This window comes from Tenrec ecaudatus, chromosome 9, assembly GCF_050624435.1.
Source record: "Tenrec ecaudatus isolate mTenEca1 chromosome 9, mTenEca1.hap1, whole genome shotgun sequence".
Lineage (NCBI taxonomy): Eukaryota > Metazoa > Chordata > Mammalia > Afrosoricida > Tenrecidae > Tenrec > Tenrec ecaudatus.
The window spans coordinates 157,449,022-157,463,177 of NC_134538.1; the positions used below are offsets into that span (position 1 = coordinate 157,449,022).

A 14,156-nucleotide genomic window follows, 5' to 3' on the forward strand; every position below is an offset into this window, starting at 1 on the left:
GATACTGGGACGATGACTGCCCTTCATGGGGGGAGGGGCTCTGAGTGGTATCCACTCAAGAGTTAGTGTGCAGAGGGCTGGTTCTGTAAATCTGTGTGCCATATACAATTGATATCAAGCTCTCATCCCGGTCCTTGGATTTCCTAGTGCCTAGGTTTGCACAGGTGGGCAGTCAGAGCTATTGCTCCTGTGGACTGGCTTTCATACTTCTATTTATTTGGCTTGTCGGTCCTTTTGCCTGGTCTTTGGTTCTGTGTTTCCTCAATCTGAGGACATCACTGTCATAGTTGGCACAGCCACAGGCTCTTCTCAGTGACATTGACTCCTTGACAAATCACCTCACAGTAGCCTCTTTCTCCTAACTCCCACCAGCATCTTGCCGGGTCAGGCCCCATGCCCTAGGATTGCTTGTTTCCCGTTTCCATGTCCCTAATGCTATTTCCTGTCTGAAGAATACAGTCTGGCTTCTCTCCAGAGTTTGGCAGTGCTGCGTCTGACATGATGGGGGCTGTGTACTTGAGAGGACTGTCCTGGTCTGTTTGAGTACATTTATTGGACTCCAGCTGTGAGGCATGGCTTGTGACAGGTGACCTAATTCTGCCATGCCACTGACACGGTGAAGCAGAACTCGGGGAGATGCTGTCGTTCCTCCTCAGATTGTACATGTGTATCTCAGCTTCTGCTCTGCTCTTGGGGGAATGATGTCTTTGTAGGTTGCTAGTGCTGTCCGATTAAAGGTCCTGGAAGTGTCCTTTTTGTGACTGGGGATCTCGCTCTACATGACAGTCCTAGTGCCTAGGTGCCCGAGACACAAAGGACCTGATCTGAGAGGTATAAGGAGATCAGCACTGCTCTGCAGGGCAGTTCCTCTCAGCTGGTCAGGGGTCTTCATAACCATTACCGTTTTCCAGAATGGTTAAACACTGATTTTGTTTGTTTTAAAATCTGTTTTATTACCTTTGGTTTGGAGGTAATGTAGCTAGGCATATTGGGGCGGGGGTGAGGGGTGAGTCGCAAACCACACACAGTGACAGAGGACAGACTGCGCGGAAAGGGTACTTACTCCTGGGTGTCCCTCTGTGCATGCCTCGTGTGCCAGAAATGCTGAAGTGCACATTTCTGCCTCTCTCTTGCCAGTGACAAATTCTACTGACAGGGTCATGTAACTGCCAGGTCTGGAACAGGATGGGTGGCAGAGCCAGAAGTAAACAGACTTGGCCGAATCCAGGGCCTTGCTGTCCACAGAAGACACCCTGTTGGCTGCTGTATTGAGTGCTGGCTAATCACCAGTGAGCTCGAGGGGCATGGCCCTGTGCTTGATGGCTGGGTTTTCTGTTGCACCTGCTGCTTGGGGGTCTGCTGTGGGGAGTCAGCCCTCCAGTGAGTCAGCCCTCCAGTGCTCTTGAGAAGCCTTGTGTGTGTAACTGCACGCACGCCTGGTGTGTAAGATCCATGGAAGAATAAGAAAATAAGACAAACTATTTGTTACTTGGTCTTCTTTTTTCACCTTATTTTTTAAGACACTTAAATTTTTATTTTAATAAATCTTTTTATTAGGGGCTTTTACAGCTATTAAAACAATCCATACATCAGTTGTGTCAAGAACATTTGTACATATGCTGTCGTCATCACTGCACCCTGGCTGACTTGTTCCTTCCTTGTGACCTTTCTGTGAGGGGATGTACAACTGTCCACAGATGGATAGGCTGTGAATCTCCACTCTGACCCACCCTTGTTTGCAACAAAAACGGTTGTTTTGTGTAATACCCGATCCCATCAACACCTTATGTTCGTACAAGTTGGCGTGCTTCTTCCATGTGGGCTTTGTTACTTCCCTGCTAGATGGCCACTTGTTTAACTTCCAGCTTTTAAGACCCCAGACACGATATCTTGTAATAGCTGGGCACCATCACCTTCCTTCACTACATTAGCTTATGCACCCCATTTTGTCTTCAGTGATTGTGTTGGGAAGGTGAGCTTCACAGAATGCCAGGTTAATAGAACAAAGTGTTCTTGAGTTGAGGACTTGAGTAGAGGACCAATGTCCATCTGCTATATTAATACTTAACCTATAAATATATGTACATAGACCTATATCCCTACTGTTATATATTAAGTATATTTACATATGTACACGCCTATGTTTATGCCTGTATAAATGTCTTTTGCCTCCTAATTCTTTTCCTGTTTCCTTTTACTGTATATGCTCGAGTATAAGCCTAATGTCCCAGCACATTTTTAGTGCAGTTTTTGTGGTAAAATTAGGTGCCTTGGCTGATAATCGGGTCAGCTTATATTCGAGTGTGTACGGTACTTTGCTCCTATCCTGTCATCATGTTTGACCTCTGTATCTCCTCTCGGCTACTTTGCACTTGATTGCGCACCACCAGGCATTCTATGCCCTTCCCACCATCAATTTTAGATCTCTTGTTCTTCCCTTGTTCATGGGTTTGATGAATTTGTTGGCTCCCCTCTCCTTTATTCTACCTTGTCCTTTCCTCTGTCCCCTGGAACCATTGGTCCCATTGTTTTCTCCCCTGGATTGTTTATCCTGCCTAACATGTAGATAGACATGGAACAAAAGAAAAACAACCAAAACAAAAAATAGCCTGTGAATAGCTGCAGGTCTGTCTGCTGACCCGTGTGAATGTTTTCCGATCGGGTCTGATGCAGCGCCAAGCCCTGCCCCCGAGTCCACAGTGTGTTTTCAGAATTCCTCCGGAACTTTGTTGCTTTGCTTTGTGCCCCCTTCATGTTACACCATGGGGGGGCTGTTCAGAGCACACACAAGTCTTACACTGTGTCTCCAGTGCTGCTCCCCCATGGCGCTTTGGGTCAGTAAGGGGAAGTTGTGTCCTAGGGTGAGGCTGACCCTATGGTTCTCGCTGTGCATTGCCTACTCTGGGCAGGAATGTCATCCTTCAAGCTTGGTGGGCTAGGGTGCTGGTCGCCCTCTCCCCTCCCCTTCCCCAGGCTGTATCTTCAGTGCTGTCCTCTGTAGGGCATCCTTCTGGGAAGGAGGTGGTCACATAGCTGGGATAGGGGCGGCCCAGCAGACCTCTCTGTTAGTTCACAGCTTCATGCCGGTATGTTGTCCTCAAGGCTTGGCGCACCAGTTGAGGTCTGGTTACTCCCTCCCTTTCCTGTGGAGACATAAACAATCCCCTCCCCGTGGTGGATTAGTGCCCTGTTGCCCTCAGTGCTTTCGTCTCCCCCCACCCCTTTGTTTCCCTTCTTCTGCCCCCACCCAGCAGTCACTTTTCTAAAAGTCACTTACTCTTTTTTTAGGTCCCGATCACATAGCAAGAATCCCAAAAGGTAGGTATTATATCAGATGGGGTGTGAGTGTGTGAAACTGTTTTTCAAAGGTTTTATGATGAAATCTTTAAAAATTATTTTAGGATGGATAGTTTTTCACTAATAAGTAACTAGATTAGTAGTGCCGTATGTATTTTATAGTCCAGATTTGAGAAGTGTCATTTAAGGAGAGACAGGTCAGAAGATACATTATGCTTTTTTGGTAAAATGATACGCAGTGCCCTAGAATGCAGGGGTAAGCAAAGAGAGAGGCGGTGCTTGCCAAAGCTTATGAAGGATTCGATGCCAGGACTTGGGACCTCATCTTTTGACCTGACCTTGGTCCCACAATTGTTTTCTATAGTTTTGTTTTGTTTTTAAACATTTTATTAGGGGCTCATACAACTCTTATCACAATCCATGCATATACATACATCAATTGTATAAAGCACATACGTACATTCTTTGCCCTAATCACTCTCAAAGCATTTGCTCTCCACTTAAGCCCTCTGCATCAGGTCCTCTTTTTTTTTTTTTCCCCTCCCTCCTATAATTTCGTTTTGGTAGTGAATTGTATACATGACATAAAACAGCATTTTAATCATTTGAAAATATACAATTTGGGCTCATTAAATGTCCACAGTGTTATATGTAAATATCACTGCTACCTTGTTCTAGAACAGTGGTTCTCAACATGGGGCTTGGACAACCTTTTCACAGCAGTCACCTAATACATCCTGCATAGCAGATATTTAGATTACAATTCATAACAGTAGCAAAATCATAGTGATGAAGTAGCAATGAAAATAATTTTATGGTTGGGGGATCACCACATGAGGAACTTGTATTAAAGGGTCATGGCATCAGGAACGTTGAGAAACCACTGTTCTCGAACATTCTCATTCTCCCAAGCAGAAATGATTCCACTTTGTTGCATTGGTTTTGCTTGTGCCAGGGCCCTTGTGAGTGGAATCAGACTGCACTTGCCCCATTGTGTCCTCGTCACTTGGCCCTTTGTTTCGGGCGCATTTCTCCCTCATCAGCTCTGTGCCATCAGTGCGCTGTGCCAGCCTGATGAGCAAAGTGCTGGTGCTCACTTGTCTCGTGAACTCCGAGCACATCTAAGCGGAGGGTGGCATAGTCCAGCCTGAGGCACGGTGTGAACACTAGGTGTAGTTGATGTCTGCAGCAAAGCAGGACTTACAGGACACGACAAAAACACCTATTGGTGACAGTGTTCTTTCCGTTTGACTCTAAAGTTTTGTGAAAGTTCTGTGTCAGCTGAAGGAAAAGCAAAAACAGCTATAGGCTCTTGTGGAGCGCCCCCTTAGTCATCATCGGATCAAGTTCCTGGCATTTCTGGGCCCAGTGCTGGAAAGTAAAGGCATAGTAAATAAATAATGCCCCGTGCCCATTTGCTTCCTTTGTCGGAGATGAGAAGTCAGATAGACAAGCTGTTTAGAGTGCTTTGGGTCTCTGGTTGGTTAACACAGGCTCCCTTTTTGGCGCATTTCCCATAGATTAGATGCTTGGGCCATGGTTTCATTTCTACACTCTAGTCCCATGCACCCCTCCTTTGCTCTTTAGCCACCTCTTAACCAGACTCCAGTTTCTGAACTTGATCAATCCCTTCTGTACCTCAGTCAGAGGTGTATTTCATTTCAAGTTCTAGTATGTCGTTATAAATAATCCTGAAACAGTTTCATGTTGACAATAGATAACTTGGAGTAGCATTGACAGGAAGTCAGACCTCTCAGGAATTTCTCTTTCTAGAAAAGTCTTTAGTGAAAGTTGAAAGTGAAGGGACTCCCGGCACCCCACCAAAGCTCGCCCTAAAACCAGAACTTCTCCCAGTCACATCTTGTCTCTGGTAGGTCCCGGTCCCGGGAGCACCGCCGACATCGATCTCGTTCCATGTCTCGGGAACGGAAGAGAAGAACTCGGTCCAAGTCTCGGGAGAAGCGCCATCGCCACAGGTCCCGCTCAAGCAGCCGCAGCCGGAGCCGTAGTCACCAGAGAAGCCGGCACAGCTCCCGGGAGAGGAGCAGGGAGCGCTCCAAGAGGAGGTATTGATGCCTCCCTGCCACGCCGAGAGCCGCCTGTGCAGTTAGGGCTGGAGCGCGAACCCATGCGAATCGCTCCGGGTAATCTGTACCCGTTGGTGTGTGGGTGTGGGGCCTTTTTTCCCTGGTGACGTGGGTAGTTAAGAAGACACTTATGAACCAGAGTAAGAAATCAGGACTGAGATATGCAAAGTGTGCGGCTTCCTTCTGCCTAGTGTTCGATCATAAATACTTTTAGATACCAATACTCTTAGCGTTTTCACAGTCTGTATTAACAAATTAAAGCTCTGAGAAGTCCTTTTGTTTAAAATCTTGTTTAGCTTTGATTTTTTTCCCACCCCCGAACTTTGGTGCACTTTTTCCCAAGCAGACCCAGTCTAGTTTATTCTTTTCAACCTGGACTACCTTTACACATTGTTATATACCTTAGCTTGGCAGGGCATATTCAGAATCTTTAGGAAGCTACCAGACCTCCCTGTGCTGAGGAGAGAATGGGAGAGGTGTGTGGAGGGGGCTGTAAGAGACTAATGTGGAGGCGTCACAGAGCCACCAGCATGCATACAGACCAAGCCTGCACAGCTGGTGGCCCTTCAGCTGGGGCATGCATTTCTTTCTGTGGGATGTACATAAACTGTGCTTCACGGCTCTTCTCCGCCAACTGCTCCTTAGTGTAATAGGATAAGCACGGCTAAGTGCCTCTCCTCTCCTGGTTGTGCATCCTCTGTGTTCCTCCACAGAAGAAAACTGTTTAAAGCTTTTCAGGTAGTTACTTTTCTCCTTGAACTAGCCATTGCCAGAAAAAAATATATACACATAAGCTGAGTTGGTTAGTATTTAATCGATATTTTCTTTCTTAGATTCTTGTCCTGAGCAGTCTGTAAGATGCCCTTAATTTTAAGAATGGTCTGTGTGTGATTGCAGTGCCTCTGGTCACGGGGCCACTGTAATGTAGTCGAGCAGCTGTGCTCAGTGGCCTTGAGGCACTCAGCTACGTTCTGTGAGCGAGGGCACTGAGCTCACCTCACTGCCACTTCTGTTAGAGAGTCATGATACAGGGGTTGCACTGAAAAATGTCAGAGGTAAGATGTGCTCTGAGTAGTTGGTAAAGCCTCCGAAAGCTCACTTGATGAGGTCTAAATCGGTAGGAAAGTCCAGTGAACATGGATATAGGAAAGCAACAGTGGAGAAGAATCAGCCAGGAGGTTGTGGGCAATAACAGTTCTTCACAGTGTGATTTTTACCACTTGTCTCACACTCTTAAAACACCACAGTTTGCAGCGTGCCGACCAAATGCGTTTCTGAAGGTTCTGTGGAGTCCTGTGTACCCCTGCGTGTGCGGACTCGTGCTGGTCATCGAGACTGGGTGGTTTCTCTGCGGGCCAGCCCAGCTGCCCTGGCCCTGTTCTCTGAGCTCCCAAGGCCTTGCTGGGTGGTGGCGGTGGGGGCTCGGCTCATCTTCTGTGGTTGTGTTGATCTCACTTGATGCCTGAATATGTGACATTGTGAGCAATTTCTACCCCAACACTTCGCACCCCACTGTCTTCTGCATGCTCAGAAAGGATTATTTTTGTAAAACTATTAAAAACTTTGTTTTATTCAAGAGCACTTCTGTTTTTGATATTCAGATTATTCTTTTACAGGACCGATTGTTTTACCAAAAATTAGAAGATAATGTTGTGATATGTTATTACATATAAGATCAATCATGTTGACATATCTGGGGTCACAGTTTTGAGTTGCCTGTCCCTGGGAAGCCCTACATGCTTGGTTGTTCTCCTGCTGCAAGGCCCATCTGGATGCTTCTGCCTCCTCCTCTCTCCAGACACACACCATGCAGGGTTCAAAACCAGAGTCCCTCAAGCCATCTAATCATCACCCAACCTAGAACGAGGACCATCCCTATTTGGCCAGTAGTAGGGCAGGGCGTTGGAATGAAATGATAACCTGCAATCTGCCCAGCCGCTGTGAAGGTGGTCTCCTGGCCACTGGCTTTCTGGGACCCCGCTAGCTCCACTGTTGGCTTCCAGTGCTGTCCCTCGACTGGATTCCTGCTACTGATGGATACATATACGAATGTAGAACTAGGTTTATTAGAACTTGGCATTGACTGATCAGTATGTAACATTAAGTGCTCTTCCAGCTTTGCTTGAACTGTTCTGAGCTGTATTTCTGAAGCAAGAACTAGTGGTGGTTTTCCTGGTTTGAGACACCAGTAGTGTTCTTGGTTCAGGGTCACAGCTGTGCCTCTGACCCCAGGTCTGAGTATAGTGACCTGGTGACATTATGCCTGAGTAACATGGCACTGGTACTCTGTGCAGTAAATTGTAACAGAATCTTGCTGATTCATTCTGGATGTTGAAAGTATAGAAGATTCCATATTCACCTGGTCCCATAGTGAATGCTCTTTGGTGTGCATGCTCACGGAGTTTCTGGTATGAGCCTATTGTGTTATTTACCTTTCTCACGAACCTGCGTGGATATGGAGCAGGTGTTCCAGGACTGGGATTTATGAGGGGGGGTGGGCTTTGCGATTTCTGTTTGGGTTTTCTGTTGGCTGAGGGAGCTCACTGAAGAGGAATAAAGCCGATTTAAAAAAAAGTTTTTGGTCATTGATAGCTGTGTCACCTAGTCAGTCTTTTCAACATCGCATTGCCTACAGGTCTCACTTGGCTGGTGTCCTTTGGTTGTATTGCCAGCAAACTGGGTCGTGTGCATTTTGTTGTGGTGAGAAGAAAGTGAAGCGGCAGCGGCTACAGAAGCCTGGGTGGGACCAGGAAGGCCTGCAGCCTGACTGTGGCCTGTGCGCGTGCCGGGCCAGTGGTGCTATGGCTGATGGTTCCAACCCACTGGCTGTCTGGTCTCCCTCCCTTGTTAGTGTAAATTAAGCTTCAATACGCCTGAGAAGTGTCTGATGGCATCTAATGGTCATCAGAGTGTCCTTTTTCAATAGCAATGTTAGCCTACATGCTTGTCCTTTGCTGTGTTGAGAGAGAGATGCGCGTGCGTGCGCACACATACACGGTCTCCGCACACCCTGTGGTCTTGACCAGACGATCTAGGGGTGCCCTCGTTTGGTTTGGGTTCTGGGTTACCCAACATCTTTTGCTCCTCAAATTACTATTTTTCAGATCCTCAAAGGAAAGATTTCGAGACCAAGACCTAGCGTCACGTGACAAAGACAGGAGTTCCAGAGATAGATCCCCTCGGGACCGAGACCGCAAAGATAAGAAGCGGTCCTACGAGAGCGCCAACGGCCGGTCTGAAGACAGGAGGAGCTCGGAGGAGCGTGAGGCGGGGGAGATCTAGTGGTGCCTGGTCCTGCGCCTGCCCGCCCACCTGCTTCCTTGGAGTCCCCCATTGTTGAGTTTACAGCTGTGGAGGCGCAGCGAGCAGCCCAGACACGGATCCAGCGAGGCGATGTGTGGGGTCTGTCGGCAATGAAGCCCAAGCCATCCTCCAGCGTCTCTGGTGACCCTGCAATACAGTTCTCTAAAAAGGATTCTCTGTTGAGTTTTATATAATCAGACGCCCATCTCTGGCCTCTTCTTTGTAGTAGGAGTATTAGTGGGTGAATTGTGTTACCTGCCTTGGGTTTTGTTCTTTTTCGAACAATTGCTGTCTTCCTTTCTAGTCGCACGGCAGCAGCTGTGGGGATTTTCTTTTAAGTTCTTACTATCCCCTAATAGCCTCCAACTGAAAGTGGTGGGGCAGGGCGGGCTGAAGCTAGCTAACCTCTGTCCCGGGGTTCTCTTCCCTCTTTAATTACTAGCTGATCACACCGTGAGCATTTAAACTGGATGTGTGCTGGAGAAATGGAAAACGTTGGTTTAGGTGTTTTTTTCACACACACACACCTTTAAAGGTGCCTATTTAGAGTAGGAAGTTGAACAGCTGTTGCATTACATCCTTCTGCTTTTTTTATTGAAATTTTGAAATCAGACCTATCTTGATTTTTCTGTTGTATTGAATTACTATGTTTAGGATGTTTGGAGGGGGGAGGGGGGAGGGACTCTTTCATAAGCACTTGTTTTATTTTGTGTGTGGAGTATAAAGGCTACATCCTTATTGTAAAATAATAATAATAAATTGAAAGAAACAATCCACCACCACCATCATTAAACTGTAAGTTGTCTAGTAAATTGTCACTAGAACTGTTTGCTCTGACTTTTCCTCTGTCCTGTCACATTATTGATTGTGCCTTACTGTGCAAGGCACCCAGTGGACTAGATACCGACTTGCAAAGGGTCCCAGGGCTGGCCAGACCCCAACTGCCTGGGGGTTATTCTGTAACCCCTACAGCAGAGGAGGAATGGGCCTGCTGAAGAAAAGGGTCTGTTTGTTTTGTTTTGTTTTCTCCTCTTCAGTAAATGGAAATAAAAACGCAGTGTAACCACCTTAAGGAGAGCGAGTGATTTCTACATTGAAGGGTGCTTCGCCCTTCAGCGGGCAAGCATCCTTGTGAATCCAGGATATTTGAGTAATGATATTTGCACTGGGAGTCTGATGGACTCATCCCTCTTCAGTAGAGATCTCTCTGCCTGTGAGCCGCAGCATGCGGCAGATTTAATGTCTCAGGAATGTAGACATCCGCGAGGAAAAACTAGTATCTTTCAGAGTGACGTCAGAGACTTCTGAAAGGGACACTCCTCAGCCTCCCCCAACACCAAGCTCTCGGCCTTTTTAACCAAAGGGTTTCTGCCATACTTGACTCCCTGCTGAGAGAGCTTGATCTAATGGGCATCCCCGATGGCTCATCGCTTGACCCGTTTGAGTCGGGTCTAGAAGAAGTTTCTCAGACCTCCTCTGTTGTAGTGGTCATCTGTGTGCTAGAAGGGAAAGCACTTAGGATTTAGCGGCCTAGGCAGGTGGCAGAGAAGCGACAGCGAACGTATAGCTGGTGAGTGCAAGGAAGAAACTCGGGAGCCTGAGCCTCTGGTGGTGGTGATGTGGCCTTGGGCACAAGAGAAACTGGTTCTCCTAACCATTCCTGTCCATAAGCCTCTCGAAGCTTCTCTGTTGGTCCATCTCACTGAGGAGTGGCTCCCGCTTTACTGACTACCAAACACGATGCCCTCTCCAGGGAGTAGTCTCTCCTGATGATGTCCAGACTAAGGGAGACAAAGTCTTAGCATCCTCACGCTTTCAAAAAGAGCGTTCCGTCTATACTAACAGATTCGCATGGTCTGGCAATCGGTGGTATGTTTAATGTTCAATTCAAAGCCTCCCTTACTGCCCAGCTTTCACTTGTGATATGATTGAAAGTACCATGGTTTGGGTCAAACTTTTAAACTTTTTTTTTCAATGATAGTATCTAATTTTAATTGTACAGCCTGATGGATTTTTTACATACTTTGACTATTCCTGTAGTTATCTTCATATTCTCAAATAGGTTTATTCTGTTTCTTGGTTTGCTAATTTGAAGAGTATCTTATTAGCCTTTATCCCTCCTCTTCCATCCTCTCCACATGAAACTTGTAAGGTGAAAGATTCTATACCTGTCACTCATCAACCACCCTTCTCAGGGTTCTGCTTCTTGCATCTCCTTAGAACAACGGAAAGAGCCAGGCATTCTTGCTTATCAGCACACTCTGCCCTTAGAAGGGTAAGAATTAACACACAGCTTGTACGGCCTCAGTAAGTTATAAACTAGAGATGGTGACAGCAGTGAGACTGCAGGATGGCTGTGAAGACTGGGAAGTTAGGATCTTGCCTACGTACTCTCCTCACTGAAAGGTGCCACGCACCTGGTGTAAGAGTTTCTACACATCAGATGACACATTGACCACAATTAGAAAATCATGGCCCATCCAGCTGATGTGATTTGAACCATCACAGCCAGCGTTGTTCCTTGGGGTTCCTGCCAGAGATTCGCCATCAAAGTGCAAGACATAAGATAGTCAAATGAGAAATACAAGGGTACCAAAAGAAAACTCTAATTTCCCCCCCCAAAAAAAACACCCCAAAACATAACATTGGTATTTCTATAAAACCATCTTACCACCTTAAAGCAGCAGTTCTCAACCTGGGGGTTGAACAACCCTTTCACAGGAGCTGCCCAATTCATACCTAGCAAAATTACAGTTACGAAGTAGCAATGAAAATAATTTAATGTGTAAAAAAAAGAAAAAGAAAAAAGAAAATGATTAGGGCAAAGAATGTACAGATGTGCATTATACAATTGATGTATGTATATGTATGGACTGTGATAAGAGTTGTATGAGCCCCTAATAAATTGTTTAAAAAAAAAAAGAAAAGGAAAAAAAAAATAATTTTATGGTTGGAGAGTCACCACACAAACTATTAGGAAGATTGAGAACCACTACCTTAAAAGGTACTCTTCAGTACACTAAATAGATTTGTCAAGTCTGTGATTTGGTTCTTGGAAACATTTTTTGTACTCTTATTTGGAAGGCTGACAGGATCACCTTGTTTTCTCTTGTTTTTTTCACCTTATCACATCGCTGCCCTTCCAGGTCCCTCTTGTGGAAAGAGTCACACAGAGTAAGGGCAAAAGGCATGCTAGTTTTGGCCAAAAACTGGTGCACTGAGAAGGCTGTGGGAGCTGTCATGGTGGCAAAACCAGTTCCCTGTTGCCACAAATCAGGCCTCTTGTCGCACAGTTAAGCAGTATTTTCAGAACCTCTAAGTAGCTTGATAAACAGTCTGACTGGTGGATGATCTCCAAAAGCACTATGCTCAGAAACAAATGAGCACCTTGTATATTCCTGTAAAGAGTCAGAAATACATAGGAGCGGTTCTGCCCTGCCCTATAGGGTTGTGGTCAATATAAGTGAGTTTTTTTGAAGTGCACTTTTGGTGAAAGGGCCATGTTCTAGGCCTTTCACTATTTGTTAACTTAGGGACTTGGTGCCTTAAGAAGTCCTGGTAGCGCTCTGGATTAAGTGCAAGGCCCGAGATTCAAACCTCCTGGCCCTCCAAGGGAGAAAAGATGAGGCTGTATGCTCCCAACGATGGTCTCGGGAACTGTGTTTAGGGTCATTGAGTTTAAATCAACTTGATGGCAGTGGCTTATGTAGTCCTGAGGGACATATTGTGGGAAGTGTACGATAAATGATTCCTACAATTTACTATTCCCATATTCTCCAAACTTTTTTTTTAGCATCTTGACCTAGACTGAAGCACAGTTACTCCATTTCTATCCATGGCCGTAGGTTCCCAATGAATGCTGAGCCTGCAAGAACCTTGTCAGATTGGCCCTTAGCTCTCTCGACGTTATCCTGATCCCCCACCAAACCTAAGGCTGTCTTAGTGACTCCAGCACTTAAAAGCTCCCCAAGTCCTTTTCACCCTAACATTAAAATCCAAGCAAAGATCCAAGAGAGAACTCTCAGAAGCCACTGTCAATCTTGTTGGACGTGACGCCCTGCCCTCGCCCACTTAATGCCAAGTCACTTCTAACTGCGCGTTGCAAAGCAGAACGGCCCCGCAGGGCTTTCATGGCTGTCCGCTTTGGGGAAATGGCCAAGCCTTTCTGGAAGGGGGAGAGGTGGGGTTAAGTATGCCACAAAGGCTTACAGTGTTGGCAACTCACGGGCCGTTTAGAATCGATTTCGATGGCAGTGAGGTTTTGGGGTTTTTGGTGAGATTTTCCTGTCAGTGGCTCAGAGCTTGCTTAGGACCTCGGAGTTGTGGTACATGAGTAATAGGCACAGTTGTCAACATGTTCCCAGCTACACATTTGTTTGTCTCATCTAGTGTGATTTTAAAATAGATTTCAAAGTAGTATAATCAAAGTGTGGGTTTTCTAAAGTAATTTTATGCTTTAGAAAACAACTTTGTGGCGAGATCCTTGGCCCAGGGAAAAGCTAATAATCCCTGCTAAATTTATGTTAGGAACCCCGATGGCCTAGCAGGGTCCACCGTTTAAGACTTTATTGAGCAAGTGATCAGAAATGCTGGCTTATGTGAAGGCGGCATCAGGATTGGAGGAAGGCTTATTAACCTGTGATGTGTAGATGACAACCTTACTTGCTATAATTGAGGACTTGAGGAAGATCAAGGATTACAGCCTTTAGTGTGAATTACAGCTCAATGTAATGACCAACATCCTCACACTGGAGCAATTGGTAACATCATGATAAATGAAGAAAAGATTGAAGTTGTCAAGGATTTTGTTTTGCTTGGATGCATAGTCGGTGCTCTCGAGGCAGCAGCGATCGAGACCAAAAGACCCATTGCATTGAGGAAATCTATATGAGGAAAGACCTCTTTAGAGTTTCGAAAAGAAATGTCACTTTGAGGACTAAGGTACACACACCATGGTGTTTTCATTTGCCTCACAAATGCATGTGCAAGTGGACAGTGTATAAGGAAGCCCAAAGAACTGATGCCTTCGAATGATAGTGCCGGTGAAGAACATTGAAAATACTCTGGCCTGACAACAGAACAAACACCCACGTTGGAGGTATGGCCAGCGTACGCCATAGAGGTGAGGGTGGCGAGACTTCATCTCACATACTTTGAACACGTTATCCGGAGGAACCAGTCCGTGGAAAGGACATCACCCTTGGGAAAGTAGAGGGGCGTGAAAAAGAGGAAGACCCTCCACAAGATGGGCGGACACTGGTTGCAACAGTGGACTCAAGCGTCATAGGAACAATTGTGAGGCTAGAGGACGACCTGGGCAGTGATTCTCTTGTGTGGATGGTCATTATGAATGCACATAACCTGTTTTTCAGAGTAATTCCCTCAGATTGTCTCTTCAATGATTTATAACTGGTTCCTTAAGCTCTCCACTTGCTTTTCATAATCTTCATTTCTATAAATTCTATTTGG

The 14,156-nt window shown here is 46.0% G+C and overlaps 1 protein-coding gene across 5 annotated transcripts in view; it reads left to right on the forward strand.

The window, feature by feature from the left end:
* LUC7L2 (LUC7 like 2, pre-mRNA splicing factor) overlaps positions 1-9,759 on the forward strand; it is a 58,432-nt gene extending 48,673 nt beyond the window's left edge. For all 5 annotated transcript variants that reach the window (XM_075558724.1, XM_075558728.1, XM_075558726.1 and 2 more), the window contains 3 exons: positions 3,289-3,318; positions 5,172-5,363; positions 8,489-9,759. In XM_075558724.1, coding sequence (XP_075414839.1) covers positions 3,289-3,318; positions 5,172-5,363; positions 8,489-8,666 — 400 coding nt within the window. In that variant the 3' untranslated portion in view covers positions 8,667-9,759. The remainder of the gene's footprint in view (positions 1-3,288; positions 3,319-5,171; positions 5,364-8,488) is intronic.
* Positions 9,760-14,156: the final 4,397 nt, after the last annotated feature.